The sequence below is a fragment of the Euprymna scolopes genome, chromosome 22 (genome assembly GCF_053919585.1).
Source record: "Euprymna scolopes isolate OS-2025 chromosome 22, ASM5391958v1, whole genome shotgun sequence".
NCBI lineage: Eukaryota > Metazoa > Mollusca > Cephalopoda > Sepiida > Sepiolidae > Euprymna > Euprymna scolopes.
The window spans coordinates 21,689,488-21,711,987 of NC_136503.1; the positions used below are offsets into that span (position 1 = coordinate 21,689,488).

The 22,500-nt window shown below is 34.3% G+C and overlaps 1 protein-coding gene across 1 annotated transcript in view; it reads left to right on the top strand.

The window, feature by feature from the left end:
• Nucleotides 1-22,500, top strand: part of LOC145243819 (uncharacterized) — a 117,831-nt gene that overhangs the window by 45,785 nt on the left and 49,546 nt on the right. The window contains exons 9-13 of the mRNA XM_080106847.1: nucleotides 1,754-1,773; nucleotides 7,039-7,094; nucleotides 8,900-8,953; nucleotides 13,797-13,846; nucleotides 21,199-21,303. Of these exons, the coding sequence (XP_079962973.1) occupies nucleotides 1,754-1,773; nucleotides 7,039-7,094; nucleotides 8,900-8,953; nucleotides 13,797-13,846; nucleotides 21,199-21,303 (285 nt within the window). The remainder of the gene's footprint in view (nucleotides 1-1,753; nucleotides 1,774-7,038; nucleotides 7,095-8,899; nucleotides 8,954-13,796; nucleotides 13,847-21,198; nucleotides 21,304-22,500) is intronic.

Below are 22,500 nucleotides of genomic sequence, written 5' to 3' on the forward strand. Positions count from 1 at the left end.
CATGAATGGCCACAACAAACAAAACTTTTTCTCAATCTTGCCCGAAAAGAAAAAAAAAATGTTCGTCCATCTGATGAAGACGACAATCGTCACTGATCGTGCTGTGACTTGCGCATGAATTTCTTTGTGGCAAGAGTTGCGCAATCTCCAGAGTCGACACCGTTTTGTTCTAGGAAGTAGAAATTAAGGGCAACTGGAAATGATGCCGAGATAAGCAGAGAGTACATATAGCGCCAGCTATTACCAAATGGTCATCCATCTAGTACTGGTCAGGCCGATCATTACTTCACTTCGATGATCTGACGAGAACCGGTGTGTCAACCTGACTATGCCGTTTAATGTTCCCGAAAGTATCCATGTATAATAATACAAAAGAAAGCATTCATTACTGAACACGAGACATTTAATTATTCTAAACCTGCTTTAAAATATGGATATCCACGTAGCATATCAAATATATTTAAATAAAAACTTTCATTTTTATGTAAAATTTTTTTTTCGTTTATCACACCTATATTATAATTAAAACTTATTTGAATCAATAACACAACATATTCTTTTGACATACTGTAATGATATATAGTAAATAACAAAAACGCAAACACATCTATTTGTATGTTTCATTTGCATAACTATTTTTAAAATAGTTTATAATCAATTAATTTTTAGTATTATTAATTTGTAATATTATTATTCTATTTTTCTATCTATATATTAAATATTTTTGTCACTATTAGCAATAAAATTTTAAGGGAGATAGTTTAATGGAAATCATTAGTTTTTTAGATTACAATCTATATTATATTTCTCCTAGTCTCTCTGTCTGCTGTCTGGTCCATTTTTTGCTCGGAAACTACTGGTCCGATTTGGCTGAAAATTTGCATGGACCTTCGTTATGATAAGGCGCAGCGAACTAAGTCTTATGCTATCCGTTTGATGCACAATTATGGCTTAATATGGATTAACAGAGATTAGTATTTGATGCAAAAATACGCACAAATAAATCACATTTAACAATCACGGTCCTGGATATGACCTAAAACTATATCCGATGGTGAGGCCCCACCTTGCGGGCCTTGGGGAGTGTGGAGCCACCCTTTAATTGACATTGCTCCCAGGTCCACTCTGACCCGGAGTGGTAGTACCTGTTAGGTTCCCAACTATGGGTTAAATAGAATCTGACTTTAAAAAAAAAAATACTCCATTAAAAATCGTTCCTCAAAATAACCAGATTCGGCATTAAATAACCTGAAAAAGGTTTGATATGCCGTAAAACAAAAACAACCAACCAACATTCAACAATCAAGTTGTCATAAACCACTCATTCTGGGCCAACGATAAATACGACGATCGTCACTGACCGTAATGTGACTTGCCCATGAAATTTTTCGCGGCAAGAGTTGCGCAATCGCAATCACACCTCTCCCGAGTCGACACTGTTTTATTCCAGTAAGTAGAAATTCGGGACGACTGGAAATAATACCGAGATAAGCAGAGAATATATATAGCACCTGTTATTACCAAATAGTCACCCATCTAGTACTGGTATTGAAGCGCCCAAATCTCTCATAATAGGAATCAAAATGTTAATATATCTATAATACTTTTGCTCGTTTTAACGCGATATTAATATTTAACCTAGATATCTCTAAATAAAATCAGTGCTAAGAAGACCTATATTTAAACCAAGTCTTGTAACGATTGGTCAAGCTATGTAGACGTTAAGATATATTTGTTTTCTTTTCTTATTCAGAAATGAAGACACCGGCACAGGTAAGTTACCCATTCAGTTTTTCGCCCATTTTTCTAATCATAGGTAGAACCACAGTCTAATTTCGTTTTTTTAATTACATAGTGACCAAATAAATTATAAATATTATCTGCGATAAACGAATTAGAAAAGAAAAGAGTACGTTTATGTCTATGTGTTATATGGAAAGTTAGCGGAATACATTTGCGTTATGAGGGTAAACGAGGATAAGCCATTGGTCGATCTAGTCATGTGACTAGGTAGAGACAGATAACATAAATAGTTGAATAATGTGTTGCGAGTTTAGAAATTAGAGAGATCATGCGTAACGCTAGGAACAAAGTGTATTACCTGTTCTAATATGACACTTAATCTTTTCTCTCCTCAGTCAATGAAGGAGAAATCTTTCAAGACAGCGGCACTATTTTCGTCTTATTTTGGAGTACTTCTTTCTAAGGAAGCTAGATTTTCCTCCCGCTAGAAACTGACATTATATTTAATTCTGCCTTCGTCGAGAGGCTAATAATTGGTGACGTAATCAAGTTAAGGGCCACAATAGGAACGTTTAAATCGTCTTGGCAGATAGCGAAAAGCAATTCTAAGTTAGAGAAATGGGTCCAAGTATTTAAGAAAAATATCGTATATCGATACATTGTCATCGTTTCCTTTCTTCTACGTGTTAGAATCGGTTCGATTGGACGTTTCGAAAAGTATGTCACCAACCGCAAAACACAATAGAGCGAGAAACGACCAATAACTATGGGTTCCATCAAGGGACTATGAGATATAATCAAGTATGTCTGGTTTAAGTTAAAATTACCATAATCTTTTACTTTATAAAGCTATATAAAATAAAAGAATGAAGAGAACATATTAGCCTTGTCTTACGAAAGACAAACAATAAAATATAGTATTGTCTACCTGTTATACACAGTGTATCAATGACATGCTATATACTCGTTATAAATGCGTATCTTATCATGTATGTATAATGCACGCACTTTATAATCGTTGGGAGAGTAAAATACTAGCCGTATCACTGCGTTGTGTGTGTGTGTGTATGTGTTTAAATACATACAGTAAACAGACATAGCAGGACATGAAGTAGTTCGCATTACACACGCAAATGTTAACGGACTACTATCTCCAGTGCGCATACGCGATTGATGACAGCAATAAAACTTCAGGCGTGTGTGACACACAGATAATGAAGATACCTTTAGTCGGATTTCTTTTGTCACCACAGCTTCTTGACATTAATTCTTCCTTGACTTGTAGACGCTGATTCGAATCAACACAAAGACAATTTCTTTTGTTTAGAGCACAATTGAACTAGGATACTTGACTTTTGCAGTTTAAACTTTAATTTAAGCCACTATATAAAATAATTATATAAAAAATAATTATCTAAAATCAACAGTAGGTTCTCTACAGTGCAATGTAAACTACAAGGTATTGTAGATTAATTCACTGCGGGGAGGGATGTGAAGCTTTCTCTCAACTAGAGCAGATAATTAATCGTTGAGATTGAAAAATTGGGGATTTTACCGATTTCTATGACAATAAAATATGGGAGGATAACGTCGGGTCTTTCTGCTAGTTATTAAAATAAATAGGAATTTGAAAGCGAAATTTAAGGATTATTGTTTGATCATTAAATTGTTAATTAGACACACTTGTTATAAATCAATAACTAATTTTGTAAAGGGAACTCTTTTGATAAACTTGGAAGTCAATAGTTTCTTTGAATCTTTTTTGTACGTGAGGATTGCTTAAGCTTGTAAGGCCAGCACAAATAACTTTCTACAATTGTCATTTCAAATTTTTAAGAATCACGAAGTAAACAAAAGATTAAAATAGTTAACTTGCTTTCGAAGGAACGGAAATACGTTCGTAATAGAATTATTTTTTAAATAGGACTTTTAAATGTTATTTTTTTTAATATTTTAGGCTGTTTCCACAATAAATCATGACTTAATCCATACTTCTATAAACTTAGAGTTGTTTGTGTATTGATATTCATATTATTTTTTTTTTCTATTTACTTTAAAAGAAAATACAGTTTTGCTATATATGGGTTGTTGAATTGCATTAATTTGCAAAAGATCTAGCTAATTCGCATATTTTTTTAAACATTCATTTTAATTACTCTCCTATTAGGATTTTCGGTTTTCTTATGGGATGATCATCTTTAGTAAACTGTTACGTGTAACTATATTCATGCAGATATTCTACATGATTTATACTTGCGTATATATATTTGTTTAAAATATATTGCCCACTAAACCCCTCCATCAGTTTTTGGTCTACAGACATGAAACTTAATATATAAGGTATTCGAACCCATGCGAAATTTTATATTTAGGTTTTAGCCGGGTAAAATCGGTGCAAAAGTGTGAAAATTAAAAAAAAAGTAGAATTTTCCTGGTTATGGTCGAACGACGGCATTACAGATGTGCATGCGTAACGTAATAGCTATTGGGTCATGTTTTAATTTTTAGCCTTGCAGCAAACATGTCTTTATGGCTCAAGCATTAACGTCAAAGGAAGAATAAATCGTAAGCTAAACGTTTTGGATTCGATACTCGGTGGTGGCGCACCAGTCATTATTTTTAAAAAATTTAAATCTAATATATACGCGGCTATAAATCTGTCTGTCTGTCTTCATATTTTCAAACTCTATCTCCCTCGTAACTAAAAGTCGCACAGCAGGGCGAGGGGCCTCAAATTATTGGATTTTTTACGGCCCGTTTTTTTATGGGGTTTCAGCCGAGTAAAATAGATTTTAACGGGTCAAAAATGGTTCAAAATTGAAAAATAATCGTTAAATAGTTTGTACATTCATCTTGGTTTTTCTTTTTAATTTTTAATCGGTTTATATGCGTATAAGGTTTTAACAGTGATAACATCACCAGCTTTGTGTACTACTGTTTTTTTTTTGTTTTTTTTACATAGGCATCACCACATTATCAAGGCCAAGAGGCCACTCAAGGATAAGGGTTAAAGAGTGTACAGTAGAAATTGGACAATATAGTAATCATTAGTAATGAAAATTTGGTAAATTTGATAACTTATATGGAACGGCTCATCAAGAACTTATTTACTTTAGACTTGAAGACAACCATATTGTAGTCAGCCGGAAAGCAGGAAAACGGAAGACAATTCCACAGGCGTGCAGTTCTAAGAAAGAAGCTTTGTTCATGGAATCTACGTTTAGGTTTAGGCACAGATAAAGAGTGGGGGAAATTATTGATAGTGTTTACAGCTAGACGAGTGTTTGTTGTGAAAGTTTGGCGAGGGGGGACCATAGATTGAAGCTCAGTTGAACACTTTCCATGAAAATAACGATACATCAGAGACAAACTCGCAACATCTCTTCTGTGAGATAGAGGTTGCAAGGAGGAGAAAAGGACATCTCCTACGAGGCTACGAAGTCTATTTTGAACTCTATCAAGGCAGGACAAGTCCTTTCTAGCAGCTCCTGCCCAGATGTGGCAACAGTATTCCATCCTTGGACGTACCTGGCTCTTATATAGATAGAGAATAGCATCAGCAGTGAGATATCTACCGGATCGATAGAAAGATCCCACCATTTTTCCAGCGGCCTTGGCAACAGATTTGATATACGTGTTCCGTTTAAGATCAGGAGTAATGGTCAAGCCCAGAAGCTTGTCAAAACTTGAGGCCTCCTGAAGACGAGAGCCATTCATTTCAATTGATGACAAATATGGATTAGAATGTTGATGATGTAAAGAGAGAAGCTTGGTTTTAGATGCATTAAAAGTAACCAGCCACTCCTTTCCCCATTGTACTACGTGCTCAAGATCAGAGGAGAGAGAATTGGAGAGAACTTGGTCGTTTACTGTCTTAGATGTGGTACCATAAATGGTAGTGTCGTCAGCATAAATGTCTACAAATGATGTAAGGATATGATTTGGAAGATCATTAATGTAGATCAGGAAAAGAGTTGGGCCCAGGATGGATCCCTGAGGGACACCGGCATTAATACTGTGAGTTCGATTCTAGCTGATAGCACCTAAATACTTTTTTTTTTTTTTTGCTTTTGAAATCACGACTCTATAATAATATATACGAAATCTGGACAAATTAAAATATCATGTTTAAGTATATTTTACGCCTGGGCAAAGCCGGGTGACCCGCCCCCGCTAGTCATTACTATATATTGGATCCAATATAATCTCTTCTTCTCTTCTCTTCTTCTTCTATTCTATTCTTCTCTATCTTCTATTCTTCTATCTATTCTATTCTTTTCTATCTTTCTATTCTATCTATTCTTCTTCTTCTATCTATCTTCTATCTATCTCTTCTCTTCTCTTCTCTTCTCTTCTATTCTTCTATCTTTCTATCTTCTTCTATATAAATAAAATGAACTCATTTTTTCCCGTCTGATTTTGACATTAATAGGATTAAAAATCAAGATATTTCATGCAAATATAATATGCTCAAACGGCAGAACAATATCTGAGGTGTGTTATAGGCTTTTTATTTCTCAAATTCCTCGATAATCTTAGATTTCTATACTTTTTCTGCTGAGAAGTCACGGCTAAAATCGGTTAAGATCAATGGAAGTGGTAAAATATTTTCTCTCTAATAAATTCCTCCTCCCCCTGCCACCACTTAACACCGTTTGGGGATCGTTCACAAGGAACAGTTGAGAAGAGAACGCCGGTTTGGCTTCGTAGTTCTTTCATGTGAAGTTATTTAAAATCACTAAACTAAGCTGCAGTGCTCTGTGGCGTAGTGGTTAGCGTGCTGGACAATTCACATTATATTTTCACGTTCGCGCCGACCTACCGTAGTCGTTTTTTTTTTTTTTTCCTAAACAACTGGAATGGACTTTTCTTGGTGGCCGAACTGTTAACGTTGCAGATGTTTTTTTTTTCACACTTTATTTTCCTACTTTTACTCATGACTCCGGGTTTGATCCTTCCTACTTACCTACCATAACATTTTTTAAAACTCCCCCCCCGTCCCGGAAACAAACACTCGGGCAACGCCGGGTACCCCCGCTAGTATAATAATAAATAAGAAAATTGCATTAATCAAAATATCATATTTAAGAGTATTTTACGACCGGGCAATGCCGAGCGGCTTGCTAGCACTAAATAAAATAATAATGTTTAAGTTGTGAATAGACAGAAGACGCACACGTACAGAAACTAATAAAAGCTGGTTGAACTGTTTCAAGATAAGATTTTTTCTAAAAGTCTGAAAAATAACTCGCGTCCTAATCCAATCTCTTTGTATCTCTTTTCCGTTTCCTGCAGTTTCCGGTTTGGACGATGATGGCGTATCTATGTCATTAAGTGAAGACCTTTCCCAGGTAACATTTTAAGAAATTGTACAGAAAATAATATGATATTTATCTCATCGACAAAATATTTTATTATTAAGAAATACGTTATGATTATAATCGATCAATAACAAAAATTATAGATTATATCGTAAATTATTTTGCAGTGTTTCAATTTCTAAGCAAAATTTGTCACCATATGAGTGAGAAACCCCAATTCACGAACGAAACTTCGTAATTCAGAATATGGGATCATTTCATGTTAAACTACGTAGTAAACTGTAGCTCTACTCTAAAATTGAGTCGGTATGTTTTTTTTCCTTTTTAATAATCTAAAAATTTGGTGTTCGATTGATTTAGTATTTGAAAATTAATAATAAAAAATACATGTAATAGCAGTATTTTTAAATGGTGTTGAAAATATCCCCGGAAAATATAAACTCGGCGTCGGGAGAAGATATCATATCACATTAACAGTAACATTTCATTGAAATAACAACCCGATTATGATAAATTGTAGTTTCAACAATTATTGCTTAATTGAAAGAAATTCACATTAAAAATTGAAATAAAAAATAAAATGCTTTTCTACAATACTAAACGTACCCGTGACACGAGAGAATAAGAAATAAATAAAGACTTTACCAAGTATAGATTACTTTAGAAGTCAATTTCCTAAAGCACGCAAGGGTATGAAATTAACGTCAAACCGATGATGATGATGATGATGATGATGCAAGAGATACATCTCAGAAGTATACATAGAGCTACAGTAATAGGCACTGTGTTACGAGTGTTTTTTTTTACTTGTCTATTATATAAAGCGCAAATTGTTTGTAAATCCAGATAAAAATTGGAAAATACACAACAAACACCCATAAAGTTGATATATTTTAATTAACATAACCCCAGATATATAATATCTGTAAAAAAATAAAAAAATAATTACTTCATGGCCATTTATATTATTAATCTATATATCTATAAAAGTGAATGTGTCTGTGTGTCTGAGTGTCTGTGTGTGAGTCTGTCTGTCTGTGTACATTTCCCTACGTAATAACTCTGTCATTTTTTAGTCTACAGACTCGAAATTTGATATACAGGGTACTGAAGTTTGGGAAAATCTTTGTGATCGGTTTTTGGCCAGAAATTTGTCTGTTAAGGGGTCAAAGTTCAACGATTTGACCGTTGAGAACTCTACAAAACTCCTCCGACAATTATGGGTCTAAAAACTTGAAATTTTAGATATAGGTTTCTTGGACATGGATCTAACTTAATAACTTTATTTGAGCCCCAAATAATAAATGTCAAGGGGTCATAATAGGGGTCAAAGTTAAAAAAAAATTGACGTTTTTTTTTTTTGCTCAGCAAACCCGGACAACGCCGGACACCCATGCTAGTTAATGCTATAAAAACACATTTTAAATGTTTCTATGTTAAGGGAAGTAACTCTGATCTTTTCATCTCTTACGTTAACTCCAGTTGTGTGTGTGCGTGCGTGCGTGTGTGTGCGTGTGTATGCACGTGTGTGTGCGTGTGGGTGAGTATGTGTGTGCGTGTGTGTGTTTGTGCGTGCGTGTGTATATGCGTGCGTGCGTGCGTGTGCGTGCGTATGTGCGCGCGTGCGGATGTGTTTAAAGAAAAGGTATGGGCTGAGCGAAGAAGAAAGAGGGGATCAAGAAGTGGAAAACAGGGGAGGCGGTAATTAGAGAAAGATAGAAGTCATGTTAGACTTTTTCTCCGGGCAATGCCGAATAGCTCTGCTAGTTTCAAATAAATTCTGACAATCAGGTGATTAATATATTTAACAATTTTTTTCTTACATTTATTTGCAGATGGGAAAGTCGCCATCTTTGCCCGATCTTACAAGATTAAGTGACAAAGCAAAGGTAAGAGGGGCGCACTATTTTATATTGGACATCATTTCAACGCATCATAAATGACGCTCAACAAGGTTTTAATCAACTACATACACCAATAACAATATAAAATTAGGTATATAGTTTCTACATACAACGTACATACATGCGAATGCACATGCTTAACCCTGTTCTCATCAGCCGACAAGTAAAGGTGATAACACAGTTTCGGTAGCTACGACGATACTGCCACCCGTAACGCCATCAGTAGCATTTGACCTTTGTGGCCTTCGGGTTGTTATCTTTTTTGTATTTTTTGATATAGATAAAAATGTTTTAAAATTGGGTTTAAGTAAGAACAACCCCCCTCCCACCACACCCACATAAATACAAATTTAAAAGGGTAACCATGATAAAAGATGCTGGCCGAGAGAAAAATCTTTTAAAATTTCCAATAGGGACAAGATGGATCAACCAACCTCACCATCCTCCCTTCTTTTTGAGTTGGCCTTGTGCTTAAGTTTTTTGTTCATTTTCCCAATTGTATTTTTTCCCCTGTGAATAAAAAAAAAATTAATATCTCAACGTGTATTATCTGTTCCGGCAGATGCTGCAATCAAAGACTATTGCCCTTGCGGCAATCTTCTAGTCCATGTAGAGGCACACTGGTATGTAGTGCAAATACCAGTGTGCAAATCACTATCCAGCTCCCATTTCCCACCTCTCGGAAGCTAGTCCCCTTTTCCCTTCCCCACTCGCTCTCTCCACATTAAAAACGGCCTTGTGCCTAATTTGCCAGTGGGGAAGCAAATAAATACAACATCAGTAGCATTTGCTATCGGACAGAGTAATGAAACAAAAACAAAAAAAAAAAAAACTGATAGTCCCGATCGGTTGTAAGTATTTACAACAAGAGTCAGTTCGCAGATGTTACTGCAGAGAGTCAACGGGTTTTTCTGGATAAAAAGAGTTTGCTGTTAGACGACCAGAAAACGTTCTACTTTGATGTCGTGGCTTTGACCAAATCCAACTTGATGCGGCGCTTATGTCAACGGATCATTAAATCTAAGGGAGATCACCAGCATAGACATAGGAAAAATAAGTATATTTTGCAAGATATAATTTGGGACGTTGAATAATCAGAGAACAATGAAAAAATGTTTTAAAAAAAAGAGAAAAAAATGAATACACGAATACTGTACCTGCAACGCCGGGTGAAGTTGAAGTTATTCCCGGAAATTTCAACAAAAAGAAAACAAGTTAATCAACGAACTTAAAATATAACAATGTTAAGTAACAAAATAAACTTATTAATTAACGTATTACACAAAACAAAAGTAAACAACCTGTTACAATGAAACGATGTTAATTAATCAACAACAAAAATTAAATAAACTTGTTAATTAATGGAAATGAAAAATCATATCACATATTGCTCCCTGATGGCAATAATTATACAGAGGAATACATCTCCCTTGCCATCGTTTCAAACAAGTTTATTTAATTTTTGTTGTGGATTAATTAACATTGTTACATTGTAATAGTTTATTTTTGTTTTGTGTACGTTAATTACTAAGTTTATTTCGTTACTTAACATTGTTATATTTGAAGTTCGTTGATTAATTTCCTTTTCGTAAACTGCTTCAGCAATTTCCGGAACTCGGCTAGAGTAGTCATGCAATCATTTTTTTTTCATTTACCATTCTTTCATTGTTCTACTGATTATTTCGGCGTCCCAAATGATATCTTGCAAAACATGCTTATTTTTGCTATGTCTATGCTGGTTATCTCCCTTAGATTTAATGATTCGTTGACATAAGCGCCCTTGATGCTTGTTGAGCCGTCTCAAAGCCCGGCCAAGTATGCCAGTCTTAGTAAGGCAAGAAACTATGGAGCGTTCCACAAAACCACGACATTCAATTTCAATGTGCTAGCCTTTCTCTACACAGTTCGAAGAGATTCTCGTTCTTGCGCTCATGTGCAGCCTTCATACTTTCTTCGCATAGGGCAGTCAACTTTCATTCTTGCTCAAGATAACGTCCAAGCAAGAGAAGAGACTGTGATAACGCGCAAGCAGGTCATTGGCGACTATTTTAGATTGGACCAGAATTGTTATATCGTCCATGTAGGCTTTGGAAGGAGGGAGTACCTGTCGTTTCCTAGAAACCTCCCCATTGTTGTATCCGTTGCACCCCATGGGATAATTTCCATGACTATCATGAATAGAAGTGGAGAAATCACGCAACCATCCTTATTCCGATTTGTTATTTAGTCGTGTAGCCCTTGACAGTGAATTGCATATTAACTGATCCGAAATACTTCCTTATAATTTCTTAAACTTTAGCGGAGAAATGGAAATATTTCAGGACTATACGAATAAGCTCATGTAGAAGCGATCCATACGCGTTGGCAAGGTCCAGTCAATTCACATGCATCTCCGTTTTATTATGTTTCGCTGCCATAATTGAGTACTAAATCACTTGGGCTCGAAACAGCCAGGAAAACTAGGGATTCCAGTTTTCTGGAATAATGTCTCTATGTACTTGTTACCGATAAGAAAGTCTAATATACGTTCTGCGAGGACTCCGAAAAATATATTTCCTTATTAGTTTAAGAGAGAGATTGGGAAGAAGTTCTCAATGCCATTTCATTTTTTTCTTGACATATCTAAATACCATTAGCTAGACACCAATCTTGGGGCATAATGCTTCCAAGCTCTCTGTAGGAGGACGGTAAGTTCCTTGAGGAAATCTGGATAGTTCTTGTATACTTTGTACGATATAACATTTATTCCAGGTGCTGTACCTGCACGGGCCTCAGGAACGAACTCTCGCACTTCCCTCAACCTCAAGCCGCCATTTAAAAAAGTGATCTCAGGAGCTTAAAGTATAGGTAGATCACGCATGGGAGGGATGGGGACGTACTTCTTTTCATCGGAATATGTATTCCTCAAATGTTTTTAGAGTTCATCCTGTGATACATCCAGTTTTTCGCTCTTTGCCTATACAAAAAACGTTTGTCCTGAAAGCATAGGGTTTATTGTAGAACGGTTTCCGAGATTGTCGCTTTCTCATTCAACGTTCCTTTAGATTCTCAGCTCTAGATAATACGATAATCTTTGCTTGTAAATCAAGAAAATCTTGAATGCTTTTTCTTTTTTCTTTCATTTTTGTCGTCGTTTTAAAATTCTCTACTCATCACAATATCCTTCTGTATAAAGTTAGCTATATATATATATATACTAGCAGTTCAGTCCGGCTTTGATCGGGCCCTATGTACTGTTAGTAACTTCGAGTGCATATGCATATATTAAAAGTTTTACTCATATCCAGGTAACCTACATCTAACATTTCAACTGCTCAGATCCAAAATTGGCAGAGGAGTTTGGTAGAGTCTCCAAAGGTCAAATCTTGAACTTTGGCCTCTTTTCAGCCAAATTCTTGGCCAAAAACTGATTAAAAAGCTTGCCCTCTCTATAAATACTCTTTATGTAAAATTTCAAATATTTACACCCGAAATTGGCTAAATAATTTAATAGAGACCGAAGGGGTACATTTTTTTAAAATTTTGACCCCAATTTTTACCCCTTAACATTTCTTGTTTTGGAATCGAATCAAATTAACAAGTTTGATCTATGTCCAAGTAACCTAAATCTAAAATTTCATGTGTTTTAACCCAAAATTGGTGGAGGAGTTTAGTGGAGTTTTCAAAGGTTAAACCATTGAACTTTGACCTCTTGACAGCTAAATTTCCGAAGATTTTGCCGAATGTCTATAGCCCTTAAGTAAAATCTCGAGTCTGTACACTGAAAATTGAGGGAGTAGTTTGGTAGGGAAATGTACACACACAGCCACATACAGACAGACAATTTCACTTTCATATATATATATATATATATATATATATATATATATATATATATATATATATATATATATATACTAGCAAAAGTACCCGTGGGTTCAAAAACAGCCTACAGAAAAGTGACTCTGATTTATGAAAATATGATAGGTTATGAAAAGGAAGGGTTGTAAAGAGATAGCTTCGAATTTGGGGGTATCAAAACCAAAGGAAAATATGATGAAAGTAAAAATAAAATAGATAAACCCCATCATTTATTATATCATAGCTGTTCACACTGAAACGCTTATCACAATATTCTGTGGATCTATATTAAAAAACCTTGTTAAACTTCTGACATATTTCCATTCTATGGAGGTCAGGTCCGAACGAACACCCCATAATTTTATTATACCATATTTCTTCAAACTGAAACATAATTATCAAAGTATACTTGCGCAGATAGATATGAAAAGTCTTTACTAAAGTTTGTGCCTATTTCCATTATATGGAGGCCAGGCGCGAACACAGACCCCACAATTTTATTATACCATCCCTATTTAAGTTAAAACATACTTATCAAAGTATTATTATGTACATTTATATAAAAAAAAACTTGTAAACGTTTTTTCTTTAATTTAAATTTTTTTATTTCCATACTTTGTGGACCAGGCACGAACACAGACCCCGCAATTTTAATGAACCACCGTTCTGCCAGATCAAACATACCTATTCCTGTGTCTCCGTACATCCTCTATCATTATATGTAATCAGTTTTTAAAAATAGTAAACCATATAGGAGCTTATCCGTGACCAGACACACACACACATACACACACACACACACACGCATACACATTCAGCTTTATATTATATTATATTATATTATATATATATATACATATATATATGTATATATATATATGTGTGTGTGGGGGGGACATCGAATGTTACATGTGATATATGTATTACTGGAATAACTGAGTAAAGCCTCTATAAGTCGAAGTCCGTTTTCTGTCTCTTATCATTTCAGCCAAAGAAACAAAAATTATCTAAACGAACCAAGAAAAATAAACGATCAAAGTAAGATTTCTTTCACTCTTTGCTTATATGTATTATAACATTTTAACCATATGTCCCTAGGCACCATATACTACTATGGCTGTAACTTATGCATCGTGTTCTTAAATTCACTCAAATGATCAAATAAAAACTTCTAAAAACATTGTAATCTTCTTATACCAGCCTCGAAGAATATGGTTGGCGATACATAGTTTCCCATACAGAGCTTCAAGAAAATATGCAGTTTACGCTTATCCCTATTAAAACTAACCCCAGACATTAGGCTGCACGGAAGACAAAAGATATGCGTGAAAAAAAAATGCACCATCTTCCAAAGTAAGATGATGATAAACACATTTACTTTTTTGTTGTAAGGAATGAAACACGAGACAACAGTTACAAACATAGTTGGTTTCTTTATTCTTCAACCGACCGATCGGTGATATCAGGAATTCAAACTTGGATCTACATGGTCTAATTTTCATTTTTTGAGGAATGAATAGTATACATTTGATGACGCGGAAATATTTGCCAATCGGACAAAATGGCGGCAAATGTGTTCATGTATTTATGCGTAATTCCATATATGTGTGTTGAACAATTACCTTTTGCATGTCTTCTTAATAATTTTTATTAAGAAATTATCAAGAATAAAGAAAAAACAAACAAACAAACGGTTTGGTAATCAAATCGCACGTCTTAGGAAATATTACGTTTCAAAATGCAATTGTGAATTACTTAGAACTTCTACCAAATCATGACTATTCCCGTGGATTAAATTAAAGGTTTTACTCGAAATTCCGTACAAATTCCCGATTTGAGTTCGATAGAAAGTTTCTCAAGTTTGACAAGATACACCTTAAGAAGGTCGAAGGTTAGATCGAACAAATCGCTATGAAAATAACCCTCGAGATGATAATACATTTAGGAAATGTTGAAATTAAAATAAATATTTTAAATATAACGACAAAATAGATATATATTTTTAAACATTTCCTCATTTTAAATAGTAATTTTCTGAATTAAATTGAATTTCTTACAGTAGAGTTTGATCAATATGTTGTGTAGCAGGGGGCACATATTAAGGACACATATTAACGAGGACTCAGAATAGATGACGATGATAATGAGGAAGACATTTATATCTGACTGGGATGCTTCTTGGGGGACTTCATATTATTAATACAGACTGCATGATATGATGCAACAGTTCTTATACACATATTGAGGGGAGAAGATACCTCACTTATGATGATGGTGGGGAGGACACATAATACTTGGAAGAGGTTACACAAGAGTTCGTTATAAGATGATGATAAACACATTTACCTTTTCCGGTTGTGAGTAATGACGACACGAGACAACACATTTACAAGATAGTTGTTTTTTTATTCTTCAATCGACAGATCGGTGACGTCAGGAATTCAAACTTTGATTTACATGGTTTATTTTTCCTCCCTTCGCTTCTAAGGGGCTCTCCTCTCCAACTGACTCTAACTCATCAACTCTAACACATCAACTCATGACTGACAACTCCAACACTCAACTCTTTACTCTTAACTTCCAACTCTTGGCTGATCAACTGACTCTAACTCCGAACCCACAGAATCCTATATTGAGAAATCGCCTTTGTTTATGACGCCAGAAGTGTGGTTTTCAAGCGTGACTAATTTTCACGTGGCTTTACATATGTTTGTCCAAACACACTTTTGGCAAACAAAAGAATCCTCAATTATAATTCTAACCTATTTTTAAACAACATATTTTAATTTGAATTGCCCACTTTTTTAACTGACATATCTAATATTCAGATTTCTAAAAGAATGGACGATCGGCACTTTTTTCGACATAAAAAATATTTAACCATTTCTAATAGAATTAACAATAGACTTAATTTCTAACATTCCATTTTCCATTATTATCTTTAACACTTGCCTACAGGGTTCGATTCTAACCTTATCCTAATATCATTTTCACTTATCTAGCATGTCTTCTTACTTACATGAGAAGGGACAGCCCTTTCATGTAACATTACCATTTCTTTAGAAGTTTACATAATTATTTCAGTGAGGCATATTTACTTATAAAAGACACTTTGTCTGTCTGTCTGTCTGTCTGTCTCTCTCTCTCTCTCTCTCTCTCTCTGTATGTGTGTGTGTGTGTAAGTTCATTTTCTATGGATTCCAAAACAGCTGTGTCGATGTTTTTGAAATTTCACATACATCATTTTATATGCCTGTGGATTATTTTACATAGATTTTGTATAGGAATACCTCGAATAAGTATCGAAAATCAATAATCGAAGAAATCCCATTCAAGAAGAAACATTCTAATTTTGACCAAAGTTAACACTTTTATACAGCCTAATATCTCAAGTGCATTTGAGAAGTTTTATCGCTTCACAAACAGAACATGACTTTTGCGCTTTAAAGTTTAATTCAAGTTATTATATACAAATAATTTCATAAAATCAACTCCGATTACAATAAAAGTGAAACATTTGTTGATCTTCATTCAATCCCGAGCAACATCAGGTCTCACTTCTAGCAGAGTAATAGGTTCAATACATCGAAACAGATCATTTGAAACCACAGCAGCAAGTTTTCGTCTTCCTTCCACTAAGGCCATAGGTTTTGAGGAAATATCAGATATTTTTTAATTCATATGCAAAACTAGGAAAACAAATGACTATGAATGAAATATTGATAAAGGTTCAGCATCTTTCCATCCACAAAAATCCTTTAAAATTATCACCATTAAAAGTTTTCGTTTTCAGTACCCTCAAAAACCTTTTATAGTGGGAATTTCAAAATATAACCATTAAAAGCTAAACATCTGCCAACAAAAGTGAGTACACCCCTTAGAAACTACATCCCTAAATGTCCAAATTGAATCCTGCTTGTCATTTGCTGTCCAAAATGTTATGCGACTCATTAGTGCTACTATGCTCATATGTGCATAGAGAGCACGTGTGTCCAAATTTGTAGTGCAGCTTTCACACTTTCTGAAAGTTCCAATGTAGCACCACATGGTAAAGAACTCTCTGAGGATCTTAAAAGACGGATTGTTGCACTACCTGAAGATGACCAAGGCTACAGGGGAAAAAATGCTAGCACCCTGAAACTGAGCTGCAGCACAATGGCTAAGATCATCCAGCATTTTAAAAAAGCAAAATCCACTCAGAACAGGCCTCGAGTAGGTCGTCCAAAAAAACTGAACGCACCTACTGAGCGTCACATTCAAATACTTTCTTTGACAGATCAGCGTAGGAGTGCTGTCAGCATTGCTGCAAAGATTGAAAGGGTGGGGGTTAGTCTGTCAGTGCTCAAACCATACGCAGCACTCTATGTCAAATTGGTGTGCATGGCTGTCACCTCAGGAGGAAGCATCTTCTAAAGACAATATACAAGAAAGCCCGCAAACAGTTTGCTAAAGCCATGTTAAGAAAGAACATGAATTACTGTAACCATGTAAATTAATTTGTTTGGTTTCGATGGCTTCAAGCATTGTAGGTAGCGACACGATGAGTAGTAAAAAGATAAGTGTCATACCTACAGCCAAGCATGGTGGTGGGAGTGTTACGGCCAGGGTCTCATGAGTGCTGCAGGTATTGGAGAATTACATTTCATTGAACGAAAAATGAACTCGAACATGAATTGTGAAATACTGTAGCAAAGCATGATCCCTTCCTCCAGAAACTGAGTCGCAGGGCACATTGCAGAATGACAATGACCCCAAACACACCTCCAAGACTACCGCTGCTTTACTAAAAAGGCTGAGGGTAAAGGTGATGGGCTGGCCAAGCATATCTTCAGACTTATTTTTTACATGGAGGTCACCACTTATCAAGGCTCAGAGGCCACTCGAGGATAAGGGTTAATGGGTATACATTAGTCATTCTGATTTTAGCGTAGTAAACATTAGTGGGAATTTTGTAACTTGGATTACTTAGGGGGGACGGTTCAATAAGAATTGTTCACGTTGGACTTGAAGACAATCAGATTGTAGTCAGCTGGAAAGCAGGCAAACAGAATAGAGTTCCACAGGTGCGCAGTTCTAAGAAAGAGGCCCTGTTCATGGAATCTACGTTTGGGTGTAGGCACAGATAAAGAGTGTGGGACACTGTTGATAGTGGTTCTGGCTAGACGAGTGTTTTCCGTGAAAGTCTGGGTAGGGGGCATAGATTGAAGTTCAGATGAGCACCTGCCATGAAAATAACGATAAAGCAGGGACAGGCTCGCTACGTCTCCTCTGTGAGAAAGAGGTTGCAGGGAAGAGAAAAGGGCATCCCTCACTAAGCTACGAAGTCTATTTTGAACTCTGTCAGGATAAGCTGCTTCTAGCAGCACCTGCTCAGATGTGGCAACACTTGAACCCAATAGAACATCTTTGGTGGATCCTCAAACGAAAGGTGGATGTGCGCAGTCTCAAATATCCGTCAGCTCCGCGATGTCGTCATAGAGAAGTGGAAACACATTCCAGAAGCTCCCTGTTGATAGTTGACATAGTATGTTTATATAAATAACTTTTCTTAAGGGGTGTACTCACTTTTGTTGGCAGGGTTTTAGCTTTTATATTTTGAGTTATTTTGAGGGGGAAATAAATTAACTCTGTTATATAAGCTGCACACAGACTACTTTTCATTGTGCCAGAGTGTCATTTTGTCAGTGTTGATCTATGAAGAGATATATTTAAATATCTGTAGAAACGTGAAGAGTGTACTTACTTTTGTGATACACTGTATATATAGCTGAATTCAAAATGTAAAATTTTGTTTGGGTGAATCTGCCAATCTAAATATCAACTCCAAAATTGTAGACAGTGATCTTAACAGGAAGCGAACAGGTGGTTAGAGTCAATTAAAAATCTGTCGCTTCATGTTATGAAATAAATTGACCTACAACCTAACATACATATTTATTTATACATCCATGTCCATCGCGACAAAAAAGTTGTGCGATATATATATATATATATATATATATATATATATATATACATATATATGCATGTACATATATATACATATATATACATATATATATATACATATATATATACATATATATACATATATATATGCATATATACATATATATACATATATATACATATATACATATATATACATACATATATACATATATATATATATATATATATATATATATATATATATATATATATATATATATACATGAACAAAATCATTAAAAGAAGAGAATTTACTTGATTCCTCCGGCCTTGATAGACGTGTTTTAAATATTCTCTCCAGTGCTTTTTCTGTGCACATTTGAATTTTTCTTTTAATGAATTTGAACTCATTGCATTTGTGATTTTTTCCAAGGAATTCTGCCTTCTGGATCATTTTGGACCATTTGGAACTTACCTGTTGGATTGGAAGTTTTTAATTCGACCGTGTTTGGGTTTTACCATTCTTGGATTTTTTACCCTTCACCGGACTATTCATTCATGTGAAATCTTTTTATCATTTTTTCTTTTACCTCCTATTCCACTTACCTCACCCTTTTTTTAACCAAGTAAGATCTGTGACTTACTTGTGGTTTCATTAAATACTTTTACATGCAAAATCTGATCCCGCATTTTGCTAATTCCTGCCCTCTGATGAGAAGGAGAGTATTTCTTCGAAACTCCGCGGATTAAGGACTATCCACTTATCTTATGCTTCTTTTTTAAAATTAAATATGTTCTTAACTCTTTTTCAAGATGTTTTTTAACATGTTTTATTAATCATTTGTTCATATTATAAGCTCTATTTCCTTTTCTGTTTTATTGAGCTTTTACATCTGGTTGAGATTACTTTACTTGTAAATATTAACTCTTTAATATTTATAATATATTTTAAGTTTACCATTTTGATTACCTTGGTAAACTTATTGTAATTTTTATTTCCATATATATATACATATATATATATATATATATATATATATATATATATATATATATATATATATATATATATATATATATATATATATATATATATAAGTAGAATATCCGGACGGATATCAACAATAATTATAGTAATAATTCTAAACTGGCAAATTTTGGGTGGCATTCTATTAAATTATAAAGCCTAAAAAAAGTAAATAATAAATAATACGCATACGTTACTGACCCTGCATACTAGCATTCATATTACTTCTTAGCTCTATTCACGTACTCATGTATTGAGCATTTTTAATACTGAAAATCGATGCATAAAACTTCATAAAAATACATGAAATAATATTTTTGTGTCAACACACACACACACACACACACACACACACACACACACACACACACACACACACACACACACACACACACACACATATATATATATATAGAGAGAGATATGACTACTTAATTTACTCACATAAAATTAATATATGGAAGTATAGATTTATGCGTAAACTTTAAGTATTTACTTCAAAAGTGCTCAATACGTAGGTAGAGCTAGTTAGTAATTTATAAAATGTATATGGCGATTAAGCTACACTGAATATTCCGCGTTAACCTGAAGAGTCCTAGAGTGGATGAAACGCGGAATATTCAGTGTAGCTTAATCGCCATATATATTTTATAAATTACTATATATATATAGATAGATAGATATAATTAGATTCGATATGACTGCCACCAGTTTCAAGCCGTTCTAGAATTGCATTAACGTATTGTACCATAAACTTTTGTGCGATGGAATCACTATTTTGTGTATTCGTCTTCAAATGTAAGTTTCGTAAAGTAAACATCAAAATAATCCCCCCCAAACAAAAAGCAGCACAAATCAATTGAGCAACAACAACATATGAACACATTATAGCTGTGTATTATTTGATGTATTCGAACTACGACGCTTTTATTCGATGTTATTCTCATAATGTTTCAACCGAACTATAATCTATCCTTCTCCAAGTTTCGTTTTCTGTAACATGCGATTATTTATGTAAACTCGAATTTTACGTCATAAGACATATACTCGCCCATGGATGATGGAACTAGAACAAGCTAAGCCTGTGGATTATTAAATAAAACGGTTACGTTCGAAATTCCGGCAAGACACACCTGAATAAAGGCGGAGTTTAGATCGGTCGAACTATGTGAGAATAACATCCAAGATGAAAACAACAGATAGAAAAATCCAAATAATACAAATTATCAATCCTTATCCAAAATATTGCAAGGCATAAATTTAATAATTTGTTGAAAATGGAATTTGTTTTTTTATAACTTTGTATTTTGTACAAATGACAATCAGTTTAAGAGTCTTAATGGTGTTTAACTCCACAAAATTAAAAAAATAATAATAAAATAAACATTTCATTGCTTAAATAGCGTTATTGTTTTTGTTCATTTTTTTCTAGATTCCAACCGAAGGTCTGTGAAACAGCAGAAGCGCCAATAACACCAGAAGAATTGCTGGAACTCAATGAACCAAGAGACTTTCTCACTAAATACTGTATAATTCAGTTAAGTTCCTATTTCATTTTTGATGATTACTGCATTATGCATGTGTGGAACGAGAGAGAGAGAGAGAGAGAGAGAGAGAGAGAGAGAAAGAGAGAGAGAGAACATATTATCTCCCTTGACTAAGAACTCTTTAATTGTTAAATAACATTAGATATTCATTATTATTTATTCATTAATAGTTTTCGCACGAGTTATTATCAGTGGTTGCCAACATTTTGATTAGCCTTTATCCCAAACTCGTCAAAAATAATAATTAAGAGTTATGTACATGAAACAGGACATTGGTAACACAAGGAGAAAGTATCGTTTGCTCCTACAAAGTATGCAATATACCCACTCTCGAAGTTATTGAGAGTTGCAAAATGGTGCGGTTTACGATTTGATCGGAGAGATGAACGCATTAGATGTTTCGTTTGCTGTAAATATTAGAAACCACGAGTTGATGAAAATCTTTGTACAAGGGGCAGATTTCGCAGCCGTACAACAATATTTTCTTGAGAGTTTTACTTCTTATCGAGTCCACAATTTATATTTGAGGTGGCAGATGGCTGTACGAGATCGATGCAAATTGTAATCAAATCTTTACCTTGATATATATATATATATATATATATATATATATATATATATATATATATATATATATATATATATATTCTTAACTTGTAATATATAAGTTTGAATTATAATTTTGATTTTTCATTGGTACTCCATAATTTTGACCACAGCTATATATATATATATATATATATATATATATATATATATATATATATATATATATATATATATATATATATATATATATTTATTCAGCATTTTTTCTTTTATGTAGGTTTTATTAAATAGCACAGATAACTCTTGCTTGTTTTTCTTGTAATTCTTTGTCGGACCATTTTCCGAACGTTTTTCCGAGTGAAAAAAGAAATTTTCCATAATTGCGAACGTTTTCGACCTCCATTGGTCATCCTCAGGCGAGTAGCAAAAAATAAAAAATGAAATTGAAAAATGAAAGTAGCGAGATGAAATTAAAAGACGATTAAAAGATGATTAAAAGGCGATTAAAATCGCTTAAAATCATTAAAATACTCAAAAGCACTTGAGCGTGCCCTCCGTTTCGTTTTGAGCCTGGTTAATCGTTGGTTTTTTAATGTGGATTAACAATGCCTCAAATTTCATCTCGCTACTTTCATTTT